The sequence below is a fragment of the Silurus aristotelis genome (genome assembly GCF_946808225.1).
Source record: "Silurus aristotelis genome assembly, chromosome: 13".
In the NCBI taxonomy this organism is placed as follows: Eukaryota; Metazoa; Chordata; class Actinopteri; order Siluriformes; family Siluridae; genus Silurus; species Silurus aristotelis.
In genome coordinates, this window is record NC_139586.1 from 11,772,476 (window position 1) to 11,799,151 (window position 26,676).

At 38.6% G+C, this 26,676-nt stretch overlaps 2 protein-coding genes across 8 annotated transcripts; both read left to right on the forward strand.

Annotated features, from left to right (window-relative positions):
* The first annotated feature begins 117 nt into the window (after nt 1-117).
* cenpt (centromere protein T) lies at nt 118-10,435 on the forward strand. 3 transcript variants are annotated; one of them, XM_083558498.1, is made up of 13 exons: nt 118-257; nt 3,489-3,600; nt 3,680-3,824; nt 3,916-4,009; nt 4,488-4,635; nt 4,797-4,861; nt 7,004-7,155; nt 7,600-8,244; nt 8,694-9,143; nt 9,330-9,429; nt 9,509-9,658; nt 9,746-9,850; nt 10,064-10,435. In XM_083558498.1, exons 1-13 carry the CDS (start codon nt 166-168, stop codon nt 10,191-10,193), a joined length of 2,388 nt encoding a protein of 795 aa, XP_083414624.1. In that variant the 5' UTR covers nt 118-165; the 3' UTR covers nt 10,194-10,435. The 3 variants fall into 3 exon arrangements, with proteins under 3 accessions (XP_083414624.1, XP_083414622.1, XP_083414623.1); XM_083558496.1 differs by having other exon boundaries at nt 4,488-4,624; nt 4,780-4,861; XM_083558497.1 differs by having other exon boundaries at nt 4,488-4,624; nt 4,786-4,861.
* Nucleotides 10,436-11,722: 1,287 nt separating this feature from the next.
* On the forward strand, nt 11,723-26,383 carry gfod2 (glucose-fructose oxidoreductase domain containing 2). 5 transcript variants are annotated; one of them, XM_083558531.1, is made up of 4 exons: nt 11,736-12,119; nt 17,659-18,019; nt 19,453-19,631; nt 24,395-26,383. In XM_083558531.1, the coding sequence occupies exons 2-4, from the start codon at nt 17,767-17,769 to the stop codon at nt 25,064-25,066; spliced, it is 1,104 nt and encodes a 367-aa protein (XP_083414657.1). In that variant the 5' UTR covers nt 11,736-12,119; nt 17,659-17,766; the 3' UTR covers nt 25,067-26,383. The 5 variants fall into 5 exon arrangements, with proteins under 5 accessions (XP_083414654.1, XP_083414655.1, XP_083414657.1 ...); XM_083558530.1 differs by lacking the exon at nt 11,736-12,119 and adding an exon at nt 12,148-13,767 and having other exon boundaries at nt 14,691-18,019; XM_083558528.1 differs by lacking the exons at nt 17,659-18,019; nt 19,453-19,631; nt 24,395-26,383 and adding exons at nt 13,615-13,767; nt 14,691-17,242 and having other exon boundaries at nt 11,723-12,119.
* Nucleotides 26,384-26,676: the final 293 nt, after the last annotated feature.

The window sequence follows — 26,676 nt, forward strand, 5'->3', positions numbered from 1 at the left end:
TTTAAAACTACATATCCCATGGGTCACTCGAGGGCACTGGACAGCGCGGGAGGTGACGTCATTGATTGGTCGGTTTGAATCTCTGGTTGTCGTTGAAAGTGAAGCATCGGTGCTGCGGTGACATTATCATTTATATTTTTTTAGAAACCATTTTGGGAAAATCTGATGGACTCTATGGAGAAGGAGGATTTGTCTGCTCGGGTTTTACTCAGAAATGTTTTGCAAACAGAAACACAGCGTTCTCCAGTCACCAGGAGGTAAGTTATAACGCGCTTTATTATGCTAGTTAGCTAAGCGATCACCATAAGCGTTTTTATTAATTTGTCTGTATTTTGTTACCATAAAAAACTTCAATATCGTGTTTGAACACATCTATGAGAGTTTTCTCTCGATGTCAGAGCGGAATTCTGTGATTTATCACGTTAAGTGTGACAAGCCGAACACAGACTAGCCTTCTGATTAGTAATGAATTAGATTGAATACATATCATTCCAGTTCATTCTACCAAACTTTCGCACGCAGCACCAAGTTATATGTGCTCCTCAATATTGTTTAAAACAAACAAACACACACACACACACACACACACACACACCACAATATCTCATTACTAGGCAGGTGGTCATAATGTTATGCCTGATCGATGTGTGTTATCTCTCACATTTCAGCAGCCTTTTAAGTGTATCTTCTTAAGGAACAATACTATAGAAATTAAACTTGGATATATTTTAGTGTAGTCAGTGTGCAGGAGGGACATGGGGTATATCAGTAGGAGAATGCTGAGGATGAAGCCACCAGGAAGGAGGAAAAGAGGAAGACCAAGGTGGAGGTTTATGGATGTGGTGAGGGAAGACATGCAGGTAGATGGTTTGAAAGAGGCAGATGTAGAGGACAGGGGGTATGAGACAGATAATCCGCTGTGGCGACCCCTAATGGGAGAAGCTGAAAGAAGTCGTCAGTGTGCAGCTTATACAGCAGTATAGATTTACTGTCCTCTAACATACTGTCCTCTCAACATACAGCTATTATTGTCTAACTGGCAACAAAAGTGTGTTGACCCTACTTGAAAGTCAAAACAAAGTGTCAATATTTAGTGTGAGCACCACTGTTATCTAGCACTGCCTTAATCCTCCTGGGCATGGAATTTACTAGAGCTGCACAGGTTGTTGCTGGGATCCTCTTTCACTCCTTTATAATGACATAACAGAGTTGCTGGATGTTAGAGACTTGCCGCTTCGCCACCTTCCACTTGAGGATGCCCGACAGGTGCGCAATTGGGTTCAGTTCTGGAGATATACTTGGTCACTTCTTCACTTTCAGCTTCTTTTGCAAGACAGTTGTCTTCTTGGTGGTGTGTTTGGGGTTGTTATGTTGGAAATCTGACTTTCAGGCCAGTTTCTGAAGGGAGGGCATCATGTTGTGCTTTAGAATGTCACGGTACATGTTGGAATCCATGTTTTCCCTTCAATAAACTGCAGCTCTCCAGTACCAGCAGCACTCATTCAGCCCCAGACCATGATGCTACCACCACCATGCTTGACTGTAGGGAAGACACAGTTTTCTTGATGCTCCTCACCAGAACGTCGCCACACATGGACACCATCTGACCCAAACAAGTGTATCTTAGTCTCATCAGAACACAGGACATGGTTCCAGTAATTTATGCTCTTAGACAGGTTGTCTTCAGCAAACTGTTTGCAGGCTTTCTTGTGAGCCAGCTTCTGAAGAGGCTTCCTTCTGGGACGACGGCCATGCAAGCCAACTTGTTGTAGTGTGTGGCGTATGGTCTGAGCACTGATAAGCGGAGCCTCCGCTTCTACAACCTTTAAAGAAATGCTCATGTGTCTGAAGCAAATTTGTATGGTCCTGTAAAGCAGATAAAACATGAACATGAATAGGGTTTGCATGGTTACACGACATACAGATGTTGTCACTTAGGGTGTACTCACTTTAGTTGTCAGTTATTTTGACAATAATGGATGTATGTTCAGTTCTTTCAGGGGAAAGTAAATCTATTAATGTGCGAATAATGCAGCATACATTTCTGTTTAATTTTTTTATTTTATATATATATATATATATATATATATATATATATATATATATATATATTATAATATAATATAATTTTGGTTTGAAAGAGGCAGATGTGGATGACAGGGGAAATGACCGGTGGATTAAATACAATTATTCACAACATCCTTTTTTTTTAATTAGATATAGAAAAATTTTTTACCGAAATTTTTTTTTATCACTAAACATTTGTTTTACTGATGCGTCAATTCTTAAATCAGCACCAAAAATTCACAATGATGCGCACATCCGACAATTAAACCCTCTGATATCGACAAATGCGCCTGCGCATTTTGTGGCATTTGATTTTTTCCTCATGATGCTGAAACGAGCTGAAATTACTGTCTTTTTTGACTGTACAGATAAGAGCAATACATCTACTTTTATTTGTATACACTTGTAATAACAACAAAATGCTGACAGGGTGCGCTCTCGGCTGTGTCTCTGTTTGTCCTCTCTTTGCATGGACATGTTAATATAAGCTGAATCTCTGTGAATATTTGTCTCGGACGTAATACATATATGTGTAGACAGCTTGAAATGTCTACTTTGTATGTAATCTGTATGAAAGTTAGAACAGGAACAGTTTCTCTGGCATCACCTCATTATCCGTCCGTGTGGAAACATAGCAAAAGTTCCGTTTGGTGTCCTTATGATTTACATAATTTAAAAGATGATTTACATAATTACTTAAAAACATTTACTAAAATATTTAGTCTTCATGCTCTATGTGAGTTTGGTTTCACTAATAATAAAAACAAACATTTGCGTAAATCTAGGGTTATATTCGTCCGTGCCCATGTTGAATAGAGTATTAAAAACTTCAAAAGTATTAATTTAAGGTACATTTAGAACAGATATAAATGTGCGATTAAGTTGCGATTAATCACGAGTTAACTCATTACAATCATGTGATTAATCACGATTAATCGATTGACAGCCCAATTTGATTTTTTTATATATATATATAATTATATTCCTTCTATTAATATAAAGTATGCTAAAATAAGTAGAACAGTGGAGATATAAAAATGATCTACTCTACTTTTCTTCTAATTTCCATATACTTCAGCAAATGTCTTCATTCCTTCCATCCTTCATTCATTCACTTCCTTGATATTCTGTTCGATTTCAGGATTATAAAAAGCTAAAGAATCCATAGTGCTAGCGTTCGCCAGGATCCTGGTTAATTTAGCGCTTTGGATTCTTTAGCGTTTTCACGCATACACAAAACAAAACGTATTTCCGGTGAGTAGCCACAGTGACACTGCGCTAAATCTTGTTTCTTTTTTATATCCTGGCATTGTATGTTTTCAAGTTTAATAATAATAATAATACAAAAAATTGCTTAAAGTGGGAGGTGGAGAGTCAACAAACTTTTCTGCATGTTTTTTATTAACGTTCTTGTCCTTCAGCGTATCTCGTGATCAGCGACTTTCACGTGTACGGAGGAGCTCCAGACTGAGGAACACTCCCGAGACGCCTCATGTTGCTCTACGCCAGAAACTCAAGCAGAAGCTCCATGAGGTCTGACTCATTATTTTGGTCATTTGTTTACACTTTAACTCTCTCCAGAACCTCATGTTAAATTCTGCTCTGTGTCCAGACCGCTGTTCTGCCTCCAGCCCCACCCAGTAAACGCGTGAGGTCTGAGGGAAAAGTGTTGACGACGCCAGCCATGCACGCCTCCCCTGCGCTGTACGATGATGACATCACGCCTCGTCGGCTGCTCAGGGGAATCATCCAGACCGGTGTGTGCAGGAGGAGCAGCATATCATTTGTTTCAGAACGTGATGCGAGGTGACGTGTACTCACCTTGTGAACTTTGTTTTGCTTTTTTAGAAGCCGAGGCGTCTCTGCTACTGTCTGGACAGACTGCAATACCGCAAATGGATCAGCAGGATATCAATGCCAGTATCCATAGCAACAGACGCAGGTGCACGTCTACTTCTTAGAGACTAATCCCACCCAAATAGGTCTGATAAAAATTTTGTAAAAAATCCACCATCGAATAGCACGTCTTATAACACACAAATCTACACGCATACCTCGGATAAGTAAACACTGTCTGTAAAAAGGTGTGTTAGAAGATTGTCACTACCCTTATACACAAAACTCCGCCCCCTTGATTAACACTGGCCTGGAGAGAGAGAGAGAGAGAGAGAGAGAGAGAGTGTGTGTGTGTGTGTGTGTGTGTGTGTGTGTGTGTGTGTATAAAATTATATATAAAATAGTAATCATGTATTCTTGACTGGATGACAGGTTTTCTATAATACTATGTACACCTGTGTTGAGGCCAAATAAATACTTTTTAGCCATTTAAATAAGAAATGAAATATAAATTGTTACCCTTCAAGTATTACTTGGGGAGTAAGGTTTAGTTTTTATTCTGACTTGTGCGTGTGTGTTGTCAGTGATGGTGTGTCTGGACTGGAGCTGCCTGATTTAGCCACCGAGCCGCTGACTCACCTGATCCGGGGGATGAGCCGCAGGAGGCCACCGCCCACTTTTAACGTTTCCGCCTTTGAGAAACAACTGGACCAGCCGTCAGGTATTAAAGCAGTGCATCGTTGGTTTTAACATTAATTCAGTTTTATACGGACTGATCCAGAATCAGATTTATAGTACAGTAAGAATGTTTGGAATAATAAATGACCATGATTGAGTTATTAATGTAGAAGAAATTTGGGTTTTATTTGATTGAAGGTGAAGAGGAAGAGGAGAATGATGTCTCTCAGGAAAATTCTGATGTTACTAAGGATCAGGATGTGTCTGCTGGCATGAAAAGGTAAACGTTACACTCTTTTAGTCGTTATTAGATTTACACAGGTTAGTGCGGTAATTAATATAAAATCTCAATAGCTTCTGCTATCTGATTTGTAATTGTTAGATCATCTGTGTAGCTTTTTTGCCTCCATCACCAGAGGACAATCCTTTGTGTGGTTTTAAGTGTAGGTTTTATTCTGCTGATCACTGCAGCTGTATTCAGTGCTGTTCAGATAGGATTCGATTTAGATTTTACATTAGGACCACAAATTTCCGACACATGATTTCTGTTCATTTAATTTCCATCTGCCCATTTCTTTCCCCTCTTTTACCTCCTTTTTTTTTTTTATCCTTCATGGAAAACTATCTGCCCTCCCCCAACCCTTTTATACATTTAAAAAAAAAAAATTTTATTTTATTTTTTTCATTCATTCATTCATTCATTCATTTTCTCCCGCTTATCCGTAATCCGGGTCGCGGGGGCAGCAGTCTAAGCAGGCCCCCGCCTTCGACTGCTGCCCAATCCTCACAGCACCGTTATTTTTTACACTTATACATAAATGAGCGATCAGCTGTGTCTCTGTAAAACACAATGATTTAATATCAGACTCTAGAAATAATCACATGACCTTGTGTGATTCATTCATACAAAATCACGGACAACGTTTTCTCGTCACGTGTTCATATTTCCAAGGCTCCTATATTTGCGGCCAAAAATAATAAATTGCGAGTAATATTTTTGCCTTGATCGCCACCTGGGACTATTTAAATGTACACGTTATGACCGTATAATCTGCATGTTATGGTTTATGTGCGTGTTCTTTCACATAAATTGTTGACGTAATAAACAGAGCACATGCGCCGCCTACGCTTGAGTTAAAGAGCCAAAATAACCGGACCGAGGCACTGAGGAATATCTTTTTATGTCAGTCAGTGTAAACATAAATAAAAGTGCCAAATTACATGTGACAACCTTCCTGGATTTAATGGTTTTCATGGCTGAGGTTTGATCACGAGATCAGACGCAAAAAGCCACCGAAAACACCGTCAGCGCTCGCGGTGTCTCGTGCACACTGCGTGCTGAAAGAGCCAACACCGCCTATTTGGTCGCTTCAGTTCCCAGGCCATGCTGTAAAATGATGGTAGATGTGCACATGACAGGATAATTTTTTTTTTTTTTTTTTTAAGTTAATTCTTGTGTGTCACTTAAAAAATTATTTGGCGCCTGTTGTTTTTCTCAGAGAAGCCAATGGCTCAATATTTGATTTAGATTTTTTTTTTTTGTCTAGAGCCCTGATTAGTGTCTTTCTACTATGTGTCACAAAAAAAGATGAGAAATATCACAAAAAAAATTATCTCATAACTCAAAGTTTTTAAAAGATTAATGGCTGAAATGGCTTATGATTGAAATATTCTAATAATATAATAGCATTTTTATTCACTACAATTAGGAAGTAAAAAAAAAAAAAGATTGATACTTTGATGCACAAAAACTTGAATATTAAAACTTTATTTTTATGTCTGAAGCATATGCACTATACGGACAAATAATTTTTTTCCAGATTTTTTTCAGCCATATGTGGTTCTTCCTGAAACTGTTACCACAAAGTTAAAGGCACACAGTTGTAAAGGACATCTTTGGATTTGTTAGAATAAATTTTCCCTTCACTTGAACTAGGAGATTCAAATCAAGACCTGCCTTTCCTTAAACGTTTTTGGATGAATGAGCACAAATCTCCAGAAGAACACTCCCAAATCTAGTGGAACATCAACTCAGAAGAATGGAGATTATTTTATGGGGACTGAATGTGGAAAGGGATGCTAAAAAACCTCCACAAAGGAGTAAAAATCTTTCGGTCGCAAACTTTTGTCGATATAGTGTATATTTGTCAAATAAATGGAACGGTCTAGCATTTTCTTAGTTTGCTTCCTTTTTTTGTCTTTTAGAATGTTTAAAATTGTAGTGTATATGAATATTAATGACGTAAGTGATAATGAGTGTGTAATTGTAGAGCTTCAAACTTCTTTGATCTTCATAAACACTTAGTGTGTCACTGTTACACACCAATGATTCCAGAATCGGTTCACAACTTTATACGAATTATTGTTTGGTAGTTTCTTTGGTGTTCACTGCACCCACTATTGTTTTGTCTTTTTGTCTCAGTGTCCTCAGCCTCAGCTTGAAGACACCGTTTATGAACATTCGGTCCGAGAGAGCTGGTCTGAGGCGAAAAGCGGCTGGACGAAGGAATCAGGTTTCTGTGGACGCGTTTGATGAAGCTGTGCAGCAACGTCTAGAGAGACATCACAAACAAGGTGCTGCACTGATCTCATCTCTTACACCGCAACACCGAGCTCTGGATTGTGATTGGTCATTAGGCTTTGATTAGTTCTTGATAACAGCAGTCCAGACAGTGGTGGAGGTTCTGATTAATATGCAGTTGTTGGTATGTAGAGTTCAGTGCAGAAAAGTTTATAAGTGTATTATGATTTTGTGAATTTACTTGCCTTACCAAAATGAACACTATATACACAGCTCCAGACTTATTCTGTGATCTGTGATGAATATAGTTATTGAACTAAATAAAAAAAAAAAAAAAAAAATTTATTTAGAAAAAAATGCCTAATTTACACATTTTCACTAACTTTTTAAAGAAAAACATTGTTAGAAATAATATAGGCTTGAAATGAGAATATATAATAATCACATTAAGTACTAGTTTTTTTTTTTTGTTGTTGTTGTCATTTCCCCCCCTCCAGATTATACAGTAGTGCAGGATGGAAAAACTCTCCAGGACTCAGACTTGCACAAGTTCACCCTGGGTTTGAGTAACATCACCGTCCCAGAGCTCACCACAGACGTGATGATGAGCAACACAGAGCTCTATGCCCAGCCTCAGACTTCAATGTTTGAGCTGGGAGTTGTTACAGAGGCTGAGATGAAGATAGATGTCGATGATGGTGGTGGTGAGGAACTTCAAGATCAACAAAACCTTTGTGAGAGTAATGCCACTAAACATCAGCCAGATACTTTGGAGGACCAGGAACCTATTTCTCAGAGCCAGGAACTGGAGGACGAGATCATCCCTCCATCACAAGAGAATAAGACTGTGACTCTGAGCCCAGAGGATATCCCATTTGCTCCAACCCAGGCTATGGTGGAGATCTCGTGTCCTCCCCAGGAGTCAGAAGAAATCAGGTCTGCTATAAAGGAAGCTCAGGTGGAAGAAATAGAGCAGAGAGAAAGTGAGAGTCTTGAGGAAAAGGAGGAAGAGCAATCACATCTGCATCAGCAAATCACACGGAGAGCGTACCGTTCAGAGGGTGGAGCCATCAGGAATGGAGTTATGGCAAAAGGCAGAGGCACAAAGAGCCTTGGGTTTGGTGAAGAGCCCACAGAGGAACGTAAGTAATCATCAGAATATAAAATGTGCCGTAATGTGCAGTAATAACTATTTTATTATTTAGTTATATAAAGACCTCTTGAGCACAGAATCAAAATAAAAATATTTATTTCAATCTCTCTCTAAAACACTGTGCCTCCATACATTGAAAAAAAGCTGATTGGGATGGAGCTCAGTTTGCGGTTGAGATGCATATTCATCTTTCTTTAAACGATTGTAAATAAAGGTGATGCATCTGGTTCATTTGTAGGGTTCATTTGTGTTGATAAAATGTTTATACATTTAAAGTTCAAGGGGCAGTTGTAAGTTCTTCTCAAGGTTTTTAAAATCATAATTTTAATTTAGTGTGTCTGTAAAAACAACAGAAACTCCAGATTATTCCACAATGCTGGAAATTCTCAATGATTCTCTCTAGTAATCTCACACACCTGCCCCTTGTCTGATTTGTAGAGGTGCAGAGTTTTGCTGGTGGAACAGAGATGGAGATGGAAATGGAAATGGAAATAGTTAGCATGGAGGAAGAAACGTCATCTCCAAATGAGTCATCTTCCCCTGTCCATACCACAAAACCTTCAGCATCTCTGACACATCAGGACAGTCTGGTGCAAAACGCTGATGAGGCAGACGGTCTGCAAGATATTGGCCAATCGGAAAGCGAGGATGTGATTGTGTCTGTTGGTGTTAGCCCCACTGTGGACTTTTCTGCTGCTGAGGAGGAAGAGGAAGTAAATGAACAGGTACAGCAGCAGCAACAAGAAGCAGAAGAAGAAGAAGAGGAGGATAAGGAAGAGCTGCAACAGGAAGAGATGGTAGAACATGTAGAGGAGCAGCAACCAGAAGAAGAAGAAGAGGAGGAGGAGGATAAGCTTGATGATGAGGAGGAAGATGCACAGAGCGAAGGTGTTTTTATTTTTATTTTATTATTATTATTATATATATATATATGTGTGTGTGTGTGTGTGTGTGTGTGTGTGTGTGTGTGTGTGTGTGTGTGTGTGTGTGTGTGTGTGTGTGTGTGTGTGTTATATAACACATTTTTATATAAATATAAATATACACTATATATTAACACAATTATCATCACAGAGCTCTCGATGCAAACTCCAGGTTTCATTAGACACAGGAAGCAGGTATCTACCCCTGGTGCTCTGGCTACACCCACCATCCTCAAACCTCTGAATGCTGGGTAACCAGTTCATAATTATCATTCAAAAACATATTTTTGTCATTAGACCCTGTTTACTCATTCTGATACATATTTTTAGTCCCGCCCAAAAGGTCGCGAAGCCACGGCCAAAACGTGGTCCGCGCCCAGCCTCTGGCAGCATTCTCCCAAAGAGCTACGTCATGAGCATTTTTAAACACTTTGCCAAAACGAAGGTGGCAAGCGACGTCTATCCCGTTATCAGTGACATGTAAGCTGAATCAATGCACCTTCTTAATGATAAAGTAAACGTTTTAAGTGTTTAAGTTCTGTGTGCTGATTCTGTGCCATGTCTCAGATTGCAGAGGTATTTTGATCGTCTGGCGGATGATCTTGAGGCGTATTCGGCTCATGCAAAGAGGAAGACCATAGAGGTCGAGGATGTCGAGCTCCTCATGAGAAGGTATATTAGATGTTGAATGTAGAAATCTTAAAGTGACTTCTTTAGATTGTGGGTGGATCATGGTGTGTGTGTGTGTGTGTGTGTGTGTGTGTGTGTGTGTGTGTGTGTGTGTGTGTGTGTGTGTGTGTGTGTGTGTGTGTGTGTGTGTGTGTGTGTGTGTGTGTGTGTGTGTGTGTGTGTGTGTGTGTGTGTGATTTTTTTCCCACTTTCTAGGCAGGGCTTTGTGACGGACAGCACTCCAGTAAATGTGTTAATCGAGAAATTCCTTCCACTCGAATATAGAAAGCTTCTCATCCCTGTCGCAACCAGCGGAAATAAAGTCGTGCCTGATAAACGGCGATGAAACATGTACATAAAATTCTCTTTCTCTCTCTCTCTCCTATATTGTCCATAAATCTACTTTGCTTTAATTTAATGCCATTATGTTGAATCCCATTTTTTGGAGAAAACAAAATATGTATTTCAACCACTTCTGTTTAACGTCTCAAGCTTGCAGATGGACTCTGATTTTTTTTTTTTTTTCCTTTTGTTCGTAATGTTGAATAAATACTATAAATAAAGCCTAAAATATGCTGTTGTTAAAAATGTGTAATGTATTTTTTTTTTTTTTTCAGAAATCAGAATACTTTATTGATCCCATGGGGAAATAGTTTAATTTTTGTACAATTCAAATAATTATGTAGTCTTTACACTATTATACACTCATTTGCCTGTATAATTTTCAGCTACGTAATACATTTAAGGGCAGCACCTTTTTCACTGAAGTATGAACTTTGATAAGTGAATATATTGAATGCTTCCAGTGTGTCCATTTTTGACTCACTTTGGTGTAATACTCTAGTACTTTCTTCTCCTCTTCACACTTTCTAATGGATAGAATAGAAGAGTGCTATGAGGTTGATCTGTGTAGCTGTAAACAGGTGTATTATGTGTAGATCATATGTGTCAAACTCAAGGCCCGCGGGCCTTTATATAGATATTATTATAATTGTCCCGGCGATATGAAGCGCTGATAACACACAAACTACAGATCCCATAATGCAGCGCTTCAGCTGCCTTACCAGCGTCAATCAAGTCAAGCTTCTGTTGATGTATACAATTCTATCATAAAGTTATTGTGAAGCCCCTCACAATGGCAAAGAGAAAAGTTGATTCTCAATACAGCCTTGTTTACTGACATTGCCGGTAAACCTGTGTGTCTTATTAGTGGAGTTAATGTGGCTGTAATTAAGGAATGTAATATAAAACATCAGGAGAAGCTGAATAACCTGAATGCAGAGCAGAAGATACAGAACGTACGAGTTAAAGAAGAATCTCACATTTCAGCAGACGTTTTTCACCAGAGCAAAATCACAAAGTGAATCTGGTGTGAAAGCAGAGGAGAAAGTGACATCGGCCATTTACAGAAGGAGAATTTCTGAAGAGCTCCATGATGGTGTGCGACAGAAGATATTTTTATGTAGAGCAAAATATCTTCAGTTATTTATATTTTAAGCGTATATTTTATTAATGGCATAACAACAAAGAAATCTGATTGATTTGATTTGTTATTTTGTTTACTTAAAAGCACAATGGTTTTTTATATTTTTTTTTTTGGGGGGGGGGGATTTTGCAGCATGTTTATATTTTTAACTTGTATCATTTTGACAGGATATATTTTTATGGAGCGCAAAATATTTTAAGTTGTTTGAATTTATTTGTTCTGGAATAATATTTTCCTGTCTGTTTTTATTCATATTTATGTTCAAAAAACATTTCGTTTTAGTATGGTCAATAAATTTCTTTCCTGCTTTAAGTTTTGGCCCCCTGTGCAATTAAGTTTGACACGCCTGGTGTAGATGAATATATTAATGGTGCAAGCATTTAAATAACCGGATACGTCACCGTGGGCGTAGAAATAGGCGTGGTGATTGGCGCGCGCTGACCCGTGCTGCGCATGCGCGAACGCTCCTCGCTTGTTTCTGTGACCGGATCTGTTTGTAGTGTTAGAAATCTCACCGCTGTGTACACAATTCATAAAATTCACAGCACCGGTTTTACACTGCAGACGAACAGAAAAATAATACAAGAGAAGAGGTGAAGAAATATGGACCGTGTAAGAATGACATGAAGATTTCTTTTCCTTTCTTGAGAAAGAGAATGAGTTTGTCCTAATCTGATCTGAGGAGGGAGGTGGCCCGGATGCTAGTAAGGACTCGACTCGGGAGATTTCTTTTGGGCAAAAAATAAACAAAAAACGATTTCTGGTTTGAGAAAAATAGGAGTTTAGGTGAGTACAATGTTTAAGAATTTTTTAACACGTATCCAATCACCTTACTGAGGCTGGTTAATATTGATTTTTATTATTAGCTACCTAGCAAGCTAATCATGAACCTAGCTAACTGCATTCTCCTCACAGAAAAATACAGTAGTTTATTATTGTTTATTATAATAACATTTATTATTTGTATTATTATTTTCGGAAAAGATTTGACACTTATGTAAAACCATAAAACCAGGTAAATGGGCGTTGTTGCGTTTTAATTCGCTGTCGAATCAACTTACCCATATTAATGCATAACTTGTTCTCGCATACAATTATATGTTGTAATATATTCGTTATCATATTATTTCATTGTTTATCTATATTTGAACATGTATATTTATAACATTTTTCATTAATTAGAATCCCTTTATTGTTATATACTCTATGTAAAGTTGATAAAGCAGTAGGTGTTAGAATTTAGAGCCACGATATTGAATGTTACTCAGAATTTTTTTTTATAGATTTTATATTATTTTGAACAATATGTTTTGGTATGGTTTTAAAATTCCGGGAAATTTTCAAGACTGGAAACTTTTCCTGGGAATGAACGGGAATTTATTGGAATAAACCGGGAATTTACAAAGTTGCAGGTTAGTCTATAACAGGGATCTTAAATGTAGTTGAAAAAAACAATTGTAGGATAATCTTGAATTGAATTGACCTGATTTAATGCGATTTTAGTTGCATTTCTACCCTTCACACACATCAGTAACAAGCACACATAACACACTTCCGGCAGGGGTATTGAGTATTAAAAATGTCCATCTTGGCGAGTATTCACGTACATGGCATAAATATTACATTTATGTTTAAAACATCCTTGTGCTATGTGCAAGCTATTGTGCTATTGTATCGTTGTTAAAAAAAAAAATACACTGACTGAGCAGATATTTCTAAAAGTGTCTTTAAAAAAGACCATAACCCCCCAAAAAAACAATCCCCCTAATTCCGGGCCCACACTGTGCGATTTTTATAGTCCCTCGCGATTGTTGCTTGTCAGATTGTACGACTGCAAATCCTGACACACATAAGGGGAAAAATGACTCGTCCGACCTCTTACGTCATTAATCCGCGACACGTTCAGACCCGCGTCGTCTCGCTAATAGTAGCAGCAAACAAAAAGTCTCTGTAGCGTTGTTTTTGTTTTGAAAACATAATACAAACACCCCGTTCCCATCCACAACTCTAAGTTTCTTCCTGCTGTACTTTCCACCTGACTCGTTTCGACATTTTCCCCGAGGTGGTTTGAACTTGTCGCGTCATCAGGTTCGGGGCTCGGATTGGTTCAGGAAAGAGTCTGAAATCTGACACTTCCAGAGTTTTTCATCAGAGGAAAAAAAGAAATGACCGCAAACGCCATTAATCGTCAGTCGGTGAACATGTCACACCAGTGATCAAAGACTACAGATCGTACCCTAGGATTATAGGAATCTTTTAGGATTTTCAACATTTGTTTCAGACGACCAAATCGTGGCCAAAATCGTACAGTGTGAGCCCGACAATAGTCACCTGGGGGCGGGGGGAAATTCCGCCCCAACTTCCAGTCTCTGACTACCACAAGAATATTGAAGCCACAGTTCTGCATTTGAGTGCGAAGATTACATCCATTCAAGTAAGTTTTGATATTCATCGGGTACATATATTTTATCCATGGTATTAAAGTTTAGCAAATACCCAAATGTGTTTATACAGTAACTAGCAGACAGTAAATCAGATGTGCTAAATGTAAGCTAGCACTATTTCATTAACAGTTTAAAAGGTTAACGAGCTCAAGATGTGATGCTCGTTCTTCTACTATCTGCTATCCAGTTTTCTGTTCTTATCCAGAAGTACAGTACTGGTCAAAATGTTTGGACCCATTACTGTTTTGAATGTTTTTGAAAGAAGTCTCTTCTGCTCCTCAAGTCTGCACTTATTTGATCAAAATACACAACAAAACAGTAATATTGTGAAATATTATTATTATTACTACGACAGTTTTATGTTTTAATATACTTTACTTTAATGTATTTCTGTGATGCCAAGAAGAATGTTTATCAGTTATTACACCAGTCTTCAGTGTCACACGATCCTTCAGAAATCATTCTAACATGCCGATTTCTCATCAATTTTGGAAACGGTTATGCTGCTAAATATTTTTATACCCTGATACTTTTTCAGGATTCTTTGATTAATACAAAGTTTCATTTTAAATTGTACAAGTATTTCACGATTTTAATTGTTTTTTTTTCTGTATTTTTGATCAAATAAATGCAGGCTTGATTACCATAAGAGACCTCTTTCAAAAACCTTAAACATTGTGATGTCCATGTAATGTAATGTCCAAACCTTTCACCATTATCGTATATACTGGGTTATAGTTTGTTTTAGCAAACTTTCTATTTGAGCATTTATTCATCTAGCCTATTTTGTATTTATTTTCATCAATTGTAAAATATGTTTACCATTCCAAAAACATTCAGTTTGTTTAACTAATTATTTATTTAACTGCATTGCACAAGTGTTTTTACAAGCTTTTTTCCTAATCTCCTACAGAACAATGCCACGCACACCATCTCACGTGTGGATACATTTCACCTCAGTCAATGTGGAAGGAAAGACTATGTACACTTGCAAATACTGTGCAAAGAGCTATGTTAAGAATGCCACAAAGATGCAGCAGCATATAGCCAAGTGCCCAATGTTTTCCCAGGGTTTAAAACAAGCAACTCCAGGCAAGAGTTCATCTGCTTCCGTTCGAAGTGAAAACGATTCAGATTCAGACACCCATTATTCAGCTCCTGGTCACTCTGGAATCAGAGGATTTTTTGACTCAATGGATGAACATAGCCAGAGGAATGCTGATGAATGTTTTGCTCGAGCAATGTATGCTACTGGCTCACCTCTGATGCTCACATCCAATGTCTATTGGAAGAGATTTCTGAATTTCCTTTGCCCTGCATACACCCCCCCCACCAGACATGCTTTATCTACTCATTTGCTGGATAGAGAGTTCCACAGAGTGCAGGCAAAGGTCAAGCAAACCATTGACCAAGCAGACTGCATTTCAGTCATCTCTGATGGGTGGTCGAATGTCCGGGGACAAGGAATTATCAACTACATCGTCACCACCCCACAACCAGTATTCTATAAGAGCACAGACTCAAAGGACAACAGACACACTGGCCGTTACATTGCTGATGAGCTGAAAGCAGTTATCAATGATCTTGGACCTCAGAAGGTTTTTGCACTTGTAACTGACAATGCTGCAAATATGAAGGTCGCTTGGGCACTCGTGGAGGAGACCTACCCTCACATAACAACAATTGGCTGTGCTGCTCATGCTCTTAATCTTCTCCTTTCAGACATCATGGCACTGAATACAATGAACACACTGTACAAGACAGCGAAGCAAGTAGTGAAATATGTGAAGGACAAACAGGAAGCTTCAGCAATCTATCTCTCTAAGCAAAAAGAAAAAAACAAGAACACCACACTGAAGCTCCCCAGCATCACTCAATGGGGTGGGGTTGTCATCATGTATGCCAGTCTGCTAGAGGGAAAGGAGTCTTTGCAAGAGATGGCCATATCGCAGACTGCAGCCATTGAAAGTGCCATCACGAGAATCCTGATGGATAATGTTTTCTGGGAAAGAGTGACTAGCAGCCTGACAATCCTTAAACCAATAGCAGCAGCTATTGCCAAGATAGAAGGTGAAAATGCCACCTTGTCAGATGTTAAATGTCTGTTCGCTGACCTCAAAGAAGAAATACTAACCGTCCTGCCCACTTCCCTGTTGCTGCAAGCAGAGGAAACTGCGGTGGTCAGATCAATGGAGAAGCACCAAGAGTTCTGCATGAAGCCAATACACGCAGCAGCATACATGTTGGACCCAAAATATGAGAAAAGCATACTCACTGCTGAAGAGATCAACGGTGCTTACAGTGTTATTTCTGCCATGTCTCATCATCTGGGTCTTGATGAAGGCGAAGTTTTCAGCAGTCTGGCAAAGTACTGTACCAAGCAAGGCCTTTGGGAATGGGATGGGATATGGCAGTCATGCCAGCACCTTTCTGCATCTACCTGGTGGAAAGGACTTTGTGGATCTGAGGCCCTTGCAACTGTAGCCTCGATCATCCTTCAAATCCCACCAACATCAGCCGCCTCTGAGCGCAACTGGTCACCTTTTAGGAACACACACACAAAGGTTCGCAACAGGCTCACGAATGCAAGGGTTGAAAAACTGGTGGCCATCCAGGCAAATCTGCGGCTCTTCGAGCCTGACACAGACCCTTCGTCAACAAAGCTAAACAGTGACACAGAAGATGAAGACGAGGCAGATGTCAAGGAAGAGTATATGGAGGGTGTATATGAGGTTCAGGAAGAAACTATTGAGACCTAAAAGGATTGTGAGGAAGAAACCAGAGACTTAAGAACCTTGAGAGAAAATGCTTTGATTTTACATTTTGAAAGGGACATTTTTGTGGAAGTGTTTGGGTGGAGGATGATTTCATTACACAGCAATCATAAGGAAATATGTTTATTTCATTCAACAATTATGCTTTTGTGTTGCTCAGTAAAATAATTAAAATTCTACTTACAATAAAATCAGTCAAAAATGTCCTTTTTTAAATCTGTATTAGTTTCCATGCCTGTCAGCTTATGAGCAAACACTTTATATTTGTTTGTATATGACACAGTTTAGATCAGTTTCCCAGAATGTCTAATGAATTCCCATATGCTCATGTACATTCCCACAAATTCTTGGTAAGTTTCCAATTTGGAATATTTTCCAAATTCCCCAGATCAAGTTCCCATGGAAAGTTTTCTGGGAAGTTCCCGAAAATGTTTCCACCCTTCGCAACCATAATGTGTATGCATTTTTTTTTAATAAAAGAAAGATTGTGATTGCAATCAATTTAAAAACAAGGCTTCCCAAAAGGGCGTTTTATTTTACATTAAGGGGGTTGAATAAATAAATAGTTGAGGAAGCAAGAATTATAATGGTGCAGAAATCAGAGAGCCGCTTTTGTTACATTACGGTATTGGTATTATTTGGGATTAATTTACATGAGATTTTTCTAAAATAACGACTTGTGTTGACTTTATTTTTCTTATAAATCTGTAGAAATGGATTAATTTTAACTTGGTTTTTTTTTATATTTTAAAATCGATTTTTGTCGAATGTTTATATTACACTAACCCCTGTGACTTCTGTGAAAGTCAGGTGATCAAACATTTGAAGGGGGATGTTAATAGGACAGTAAACAAGACATGGAGAATGAAAACGTACATACCAGAGCTTGTTTAAGTGGATCGGCACTGTGCGAATTGCACTGGAATGTGTCAGTCAGTCATAGTATTCCCCCTACATGGCAGGCTGTTCCTTTTCTTAACTACTTTAAGCGAATTGTATTAGTAATTTAATCACTGATCTACTCCAGGTTTGTTTTCGTTTAGCTCCTTCATCTGCCCTCTGTCACACCCCCCCCCCCCCCACATCCCCCTCTGTCTCTCTGTGTAGGATCTCTTCAGATCTTGGAGCTTCAACTTCTTCAGATGGGACATGGTGTGTAATGGCTAAGGGAGCGTGAGGGCAGAAGCAGGCTTGTGTGTATGTGTGTTGAGCAGAATGTTGCCAGGTGTGGGTGTGTTTGGAACGGGGCAGGCTGTACGCTCCTTGGTGCCCTTACTGCAAGAGGCAGGATTTCCAGTTCAGGCCCTTTGGGGCCGGACGCAGGAGGAAGCAGAACGTCTGGCTAATCATCTCAACATCCCATTCTCTACTAGCCAATCAGATGATGTCCTGCTGCGGCAGGAAGTACATCTAGTGTGCATTCTGACGCCACCACCGCACACACGCCAGATCGCCACGAAGGCATTGGGTGAGAGTCTTATACTAGTATACTCTCCTTTTCTTTATCAGATATCTGTGTACTGAACAGAACGGATTGGGTTCCTTCCTGAGCCGCACCCAGTTCTGTTCTCTCTCTCTCTCTCTCTCTCTCTCTCTCTCTCTCGCACTCACACACACACACACACACACACACACACACACACACACACACACAGAGCGAGACAGACAATGCCTGACTGAATTGTTCTTTTAATGTTAACTTGCTTCCTCAGCATTTTACACAGAACTTCAGAAAAATATATTTAAACCATTCTTGCTGAGGATAGTTTATAAAATCGGTATTGGGTTAAAAAACAAAACTAACACTCCATGTAAAAGAGTACTGAATTACTAAATGTGCTAAAGGGAAATAAATATTAATATATTCATTAATAAGTATAGTTCTATAATTAATAAATATAATGCAGCGCACTCCATGCAGCGCGCCATCTCCCGTGTAAAAACAATCAGCACGTGGCTTCAGTGATTCGCCGCTACTAGCCGGAAAAACGATCGGTATGGTTTTATTGATCGGTATGGTGCCTTGACCTCTATTAATAACTAGGATTGCAAAATTCCGGGAATTTTCGAAACAGGAAACTTTCTGGGGAAATTAACAGGAATTCATGAGAATAAACTGGGAATTCACAAAATTGCAGGTTAGCCTATATCAGGGAACTTAATGTAGTAATAATTAATGCTTTAATTGTGGTTAAAACAAACAGATTTAATGTAATTTTTTTTTTTACATTTCTACCCAATTATTATAATTTTTATATTTTTTGTATAGCACTTTTACCAATGAACATTGTCTTAAAGCAGATCACATGCACACAGCACACTTACTGCAGGGTTATTGAGGCACGCACTGCATTCCTCCTTATCATAACACAGATCATTTCTTAAATCCTGCACACAAAATAATGTCAACAATATTCGTCTTCGCGCATATTCACAGAAATGTTCGAAATATTACATAAATTCATGTTGGAAACTTAAGCTATTGTGCAACAAAATTGTACAATTAAATTTAAGTAAAAAAGGTAATTTTTTCAAAAAGATTTATTAGTTTGCATGCATGCCATCTTATGACAAAACAAAACATTTGTATTTATGTTTGCATATGATACAGTTTATATAAATTTCCCATAAATTTCTGGAAAGCTTCTAACTTGGAATATTTCCCAAGTTCCTCAAATGAAGTTCCCTATAGAAAGTTTCTGGAAATGTTTCACCCCTTGGCAACCCTATTAATAAATATGGGAAATTGTAATTTGCCAACCTTTATCATCAAATACTGGTATGATATGAGCAAAACATAGATTAAGAAAAGCATGTTTAGCCACACCCTCAAAACAAAACAAAAAAAAGGGAAAAAGATCTGCTGTAAAACGACATATTAAACTTTACCTGTGTGTGTAGGAATTGGAAAGAACGTGATCAGCGAGCAAGCTGCTACGCTAACAGATGCTTGTATGATGGTGACGGCGGCGCGGTATTACCCGCAGCTAATGAGCATCATGAACAACGCTCTGCGCTTTCTCCCTGCCTTCGTCCTGATGAAGAGGCTGCTGGCAGAGGGCTACTGTGGGACACTTCAGGTAAACACACATGCACCCGCACCTGTTAGGAGTGTATACAGTAGAATTTTACTTGTTCATTTTATTCAGGCTGTGAAAAATTTACTTATTCCAAATAATTCACACACTCTCATCATTTTTTATATTTAATGGATTTGTGAAATGGAAAAAAAAAAAGTATGGCTATGTAGACTTTAGCTACTCTATCGAATCTTGTCTTTCCTCTCTCCAATTTTCTTTTCTTTAAAACATGCTTTCTTTTTAGACTGAAGTAGACTGTTTTTTTTTTTCCCCCTCCTTCAAAACACTTTAAGAAGGAGTTCTCAAACTTGTAACTATAAAATCTTATTTTAAGAGTATAAGGGTGTCATAAAAAAAAAAAAAAAAAAAAAAGTTTTCTATTGTCTGTATTTTAAATGTGGATATTTTCCCCACATAATCTCCACTCCACCTACATACAATCAATTCATAGCAATTAGGCATGTTTTTAAAAATGTGTACAGTAACCAGATAGATAATGTTTTGGTACCACATAATTTATTGGTTCGAGATATATATATATATATATATATATATATATATATATATATATATATATATATATATATATATATATATATATATATATATATATATATATATTATATATATATATATATTATATATATTATATATATATATATATATATACATATACATATATATATATACATATACATATATACATATACACACACAGGCAGTCGTCATTTTACGACCTATGCAACTTACGACCATTCGACCTTACGACCACAATCGTTAGCCACGGCGTCGTTGTGTGTTTAAAAATCACCATTGGTGACGCTTTTCTCCCGATGCCGTGCAGCTCAGAACACAGGTGAAATGCGTTTTTTCATGCCCAGTTGTTTTCAGCGTGACAAATGATTCACATTTCCTGTTGACAGTCCAAGTGAGCAGCAGGTCAAACGTTAGAGGAACCTCATCCATATTTATGATGTGGTGCGGCTCGATTCAGTGGGAGCGCATCTGATTTAATATAAAGAATTTCATTGGTTTACCTGAACCCGTTCGAATTTCATTGGTCTAATGTTATGGGGCTCAGTGTTTTAGCTTGAAGTTTGTGAAACCGGGAAAAACCCTGGAAAAATCCATAAATTAGCCGCTTCATTGTATAAGACGCTGGGTTCAAAACGTGGGAAAAAAGTAGCGGCTTATAGTCCGGAAAATACGGTACTTAAAGATTTTTAGAACATCATTTCACAGTACTGTACATATAGCCTACTCTACTTACGACCAAATCGTGTTACGACCGGTCTGTTGGAACCAATCGTGGTCGTAAGTCGAGGACTACCTGTATATATACAGTTGTATGCAAAAGTTTAGGAACCCCTGACAATGTCCATGATTTTCATTTATAAGTATTTGGGTGTTTGGATCAGCAATTTAATTTTGATCTATCAAATAACTGAAGGACACAGTAATATTTCAGTAGTGAAATGAGGTTTATTAGATAATGTGCAATATGCATCAAAACGAAATTATTAAATTTGGGCACCCTTGTCATTTTGTTGATTTGAATACCTGTAACTACTTAGCACTGATTAATTGGCACACACAATTGGTTTGGTGAGCTCATTAAGCCTTGAACTTCATAGACAGGTGCATCCCATCATGAGAAAAGGTATTTGAGGTGGCCAATTTCAAGTTGTTGTTCTCTTTGACTCTCCTCTGAAGAGTGGCTACATGGGGGTCTCAAAACAACTGTCAAATGACCTGAAAATTAAAATTGTTCAACATTATGGTTTAGCGGAAGGCTACAAAAGGTTATCGCAGAGATATAAGCTGTCAGTGTCCACTGTGAGGAACATAGTGAGGAAATGGAAGACCACAGGCACAGTTCTTGTTAAGGCTAAAAGTGGCAGGCCACATAACATAATGGAGAGGCAAAGGTGAAGAATGGTGAGAACAGTCAAAAACAGCCCACAGACCACCTCCAAAGACCTACAACATCAACTTGCTGCAGATGGTGTCACTGTGCATTGTTCAACAATTCAGCACACTTTGCAGAAGGAGAAGCTGTATGGGAGAGTAGTGCGAAACCAGCCTTTTCTGCACACACGCCACAAACGGAGTCACTTGAGGTATGCAAACGCATATTTGGACAAGGCAGCTTCATTTTGGAATAAGGTGCTGTGGACTGATGAAACAAAGATTGAGTTATTTGGTCATAACAAGGGGCGTTATGCATGGTGGCAAAAGAACACAGCGTTCTAAGAAAAACACTTGCTACCCACAGTAAAATTTGGACGAGGTTCCATCATGCTGTGGGGCTGTGTGGCCAGTGCTGGTACTGGGAATCTGGTTAAAGTTGAGGGTCGCATAGATTCAACTCAAGAATCTGCTGATATTGAGTGGAATCTATGCGAATAATGTTGAGGAATCAAAGTTAAAGTTATGCCAGGGCTGGATATTTCAACAAACAATGACCCAAAAGACTGCTCAAAATCTACTCGGGCATTTATGCAGAGGAACAAGTACAATGTTCTGGATTGGCCATCCCATTCCCCAGACCTGAATGTCATTGAACATCTGTGGGGTGATTTGAAGCCGGCTGTCCTTTTTAGCAACCATCAAACCTAACTGAACTGGAGATGTTTTGTAAGAAGGAATGGTCCAAAATACATTCATCCAGTATCCAGACACTCATTACAGGCTATAGGAAGCTTCTAGAGGCTGTTATTTCTGGTAAAGGAGGCTCTACTAAATATTGATGTAATTTTTCTGTTGGGGTGCCCAAATTTATCCACCTGTCTAATTTCGTTTTGATGCATATTGCGCATTTTATGTTAATCTAATAAACTTCATTTTACTTCTGAAATATTACTGTGTCCTTCAGTTATTTGATAGATCAAAATGAAATTGCTGATCCAAACACCCACATAAATGAAAATCATGGACATTGTGAGGGGTTCCTAAACTTTTGCGCATTATATATATATATATATATATATATATATATATATATATATATATATATATATATATAATATATATATATATATATATATATATATATATAAATATAAATAAAATATTAGGGCTGTCAATAAACACACATTTTTATCTGTTGTAAATGTACCTTAAATCAATACGTTTGAAGTTTTTAATACTCTAATCAACATGGGAATGGACAAACATGGATGCTTTATGCAAATGTATGTTTATTATTAGTGAAACCAAACTCAACCTAGAGCATGAAGACAAAATATTCTTATAAATGTTTTAAAGTAATTGTTGTTTTAAATTATGTAAATCAAGACACCAAACGGAACTTATTCTATGTTTATATTTTTGCCCCGGATATATTTATAATTGTTCTATATATATACAGTACAGACCAAAAGTTTGGACACACCTTCTCATTCAAAGAGTTTTCTTTATTTTTATGACTATGAAAATTGTAGATTCACACTGAAGGCATCAAAACTAAGAATTAACACATGTGGAATTATATACATAACAAAAAAGTGTGAAACAACTGAAAATGTCATATTCTAGGTTCTTCAATGTAGCCACCTTTTGCTTTGATTACTGCTTTGCACACTCTTGGCATTCTCTTTATGAGCTTCAAGAGGTAGTCACCTGAAATGGTCTTCCAACAGTCTTGAAGGAGTTCCCAGAGATGCTTAGCACTTGTTGGCCCTTTTGCCTTCACTCTGCGGTCCAGCTCACCCCTAAACCATCTCGATTGGGTTCAGGTCCGGTGACTGTGGAGGCCAGGTCATCTGGCGCAGCACCCCATCACTCTCCTTCTTGGTCAAATAGCCCTTACACAGCCTGGAGGTGTGTTTGGGGTCATTGTCCTGTTGAAAAATAAATGATGGTCCAACTAAACGCAAAACGGATGGAATAGCATGCCGCTGCAAGATGCCGTGGTAGCCATGCTGGTTCAGTATGCCTTCAATTTTGAATAAATCCCCAACAGTGTCACCAGCAAAGCACCCCACGCCATCACACCTCCTCCTCCATGCTTCACGGTGGGAACCAGGCATGTAGAGTCCATCCGTTCACCTTTTCTGCGTCGCACAAAGACACGGTGGTCGGAACCAAAGATCTCGAATTTGGACTCATCAGACCAAAGCACAGATTTCCACTGGTCTAATGTCCATTCCTTGTGTTCTTTAGCCCAAACAAGTCTCTTCTGCTTGTTGCCTTTCTTTAGCAGTGGTTTCCTAGCAGATATTCTACCATGAAGGCCTGATTCACACAGTCTCCTCTTAACAGTTGTTGTAGAGATGTGTGCCATTGACCTAGTCTCTAATTTGAGCTGCTGTTACCCTGCGATTTCTGAGGCTGGTGACTCGGATGAACTTATCCTCCACAGCAGAGGGGACTCTTGGTCTTCCTTTCCTGGGGCGGTCCGCATGTGAGGAAGTTTCTTTGTATACATAACTTTTTTGTTATGTATATAATTCCACATGTGTTAATTCATAGTTTTGATGCCTTCAGTGTGAATCTACTATTTTCATAGTCATGAAAATAAAGAGAACTCTTTGAATGAGAAGGTGTGTCCAAACTTTTGGTCTGTATTGTATATATTTTGAACACTTATCGATTATAGTTGGTTTACTTGAAAACTACTGTTTAAAGATTATTGATAATTTAAATGTATTTGAAAATAAGACAGTAGGTGTATTCTATTTGAATTAATTAATTATTTTTTTATATATTTTCTGATTTATTGTGGTGGGTAGTTTTCTGAGTTTTCCTTTTTCCCCCTGCAGGTGTGTGAAGCACGTGTGTATGGTGGTTCTTTGTTGAGCCAGTCGTACGGCTGGGCGTGGGAGGAACTGATGGGCGGCGGTGGCCTTCACACGGTTGGTTCCTGTATCATTGACCTCCTGAGCTACCTGACTGGGGGGTGGGCCGTCCGTGTGCACGGAATGCTCAGGACCTTTGTGCGTCACGCCGGCACAGGCGGCGGCATTCGCTCCGTCACGGCTGACGACTATGCCTGCTTTCAGCTGCTCATGTCCGGGGGTGTGGTCTGCAACGTGACCTTGAACTTTAACCTACCAGGTGCTGAGCTTCACGAGGTCATGCTGGTGGGATCGTCCGGGAGACTGGTGGCCAGGAGCACTGAGCTGTATGGCCAGCGCAACGGCACAGAAGGTGAGGAGCTTCTTTTGAACGACAGCGGTTCAGGGGCGGGGCCTTCTGTCACAGGACTGAAAGCGATGGTGAATCAGCTCCGTCTGTCTTTCCAAGCACAAGAGGACCGGCGGTCATGGGCTCGGCCTCCGATCGCCATGGCAACTACGTTCGAGGACGGCCTGTACGTGCAAACTGTGGTGGACGCCATCAAAAGGTCAAACCGCACTGGGGAGTGGGAGAGTGTTGAAGTCAGGAGCGAGGATGTAGATCCTAATCAGAACCACAGAACCACTCTGATGTAAACTGACAAAACTGTTTTAGTTCAAACACTGCGTGCGGAGGGTTAGAGAGATTTCCACACACCAGACAACGGACACTCGACTTCCATGTTAGATTTCTCAGGTTTTGTTGTCAGGGTGCGAGATGTGTTTAAATGGTTTATACGTTCTGGGGTCACACTTGTATATCGCTACTTTACGTCTGCACATTTCAAAATATGAGTGAGATTTATATATATCAATACTACGCATGTTACGATGTCACCATGTACAATCCACTCAAAGTTACACAACTATGCACGTGCCCACTGCATAAAAAACATTCACCGCATTACCTACTATGCAGTGCTTGTACCGTAAATTCGGAAACTTCTGCCTCTGATGTCGCTTTGATCATGTTTCAAATTTGATCAGACACTTTGACTATCTGATATAAGATCACATTCTTTTTTTTTTTTTGGTGATCGGCCTAGTGATCAACGCTGGCACTGACTTTAGAAAATTTGCTCGGAAAGTTGAAATATTCTGGGAATTGTTCGTTTTGTTTTGGTTTAGTCATTGCGTTTGTTATAAAGACAAAGGATGTCCGTAAAAAGTACACATATTAGTTATTTTCACAGCCATTGTGTGGTTTTTAGACTGATGATTAAATCCAGAAAGGATTATACACGACAACGATTTTACACCCTAACACACACAACTTTTTTTCTTTGCTGGTGCTCTAAAAGTTGGAATTTGTATTATTTTTATAATCAGTTGAGGAAGGTTTGTTATATATATATAATACAGATATGTACATCATTACAAGGAATCATTAGAAAGGTGGATAAAATCTTTATCTAATTTTATCAAGTGGTAGAGGGAAATATGGACCTTTCAAACAGGAAGTACAGAGTGCAGTCTGTTGTGTGAAAAGCCTTCAATCTGTTTTTTTGTTTGTTTGTTTGTTTTTTAACTGAGAAACACTGGAGTTACATCACTGGAAAGTGTATGTGTTTGTGTGTTCACCACTATTCTCTACTTTAAGCTACATGAATAGGTGTTTAGCTGTGAATATTTTTATTTGTTGTATTTTATTTAAACCTTTTAAAGACATGTCCATACAGGCTTTAGCCAGAATGTGTATTGAATTGAAAAGCAGCAGAGGATTTTAACGTGTTGGACTAATAAGATGGCGCTCACTGCGAGTCAACATCTCCGTTGGTTATTTTTTATAAACTAATGTCTAAAAAGCTGTACAAAGTTTCTGGCATGTATTTATTCTTTAAAACAGTGTGTGAGTGAGTGAGAGAGAGAGAAAACAGTGTTCCCATAGGGTTAAATAAAATACTTCTGAATTTCTTTCTGTTTTGGGTGTTTTGTGCTCACATAAATAGCAAGTCCTGTAGAGATTTGAAGATTTTTTTTTTTAACACAATCACACTCTAAAGTCTGGAGCTCTTTTAACTAGCTGTTTCCCCAGTATAAAACATGAGTGGACTGGAGCACTTCTTTGGAAGATTTACTACAGTGTCATTAAGCAGTAAACATTAATCAGTGTTTAGCTGCTAATTCTGATAAACAGGAATCACTTAAATGTCCTATTGATATTTTTTCAAAGCAATACTAATTACTAGTCAAATTGTAATAACTGA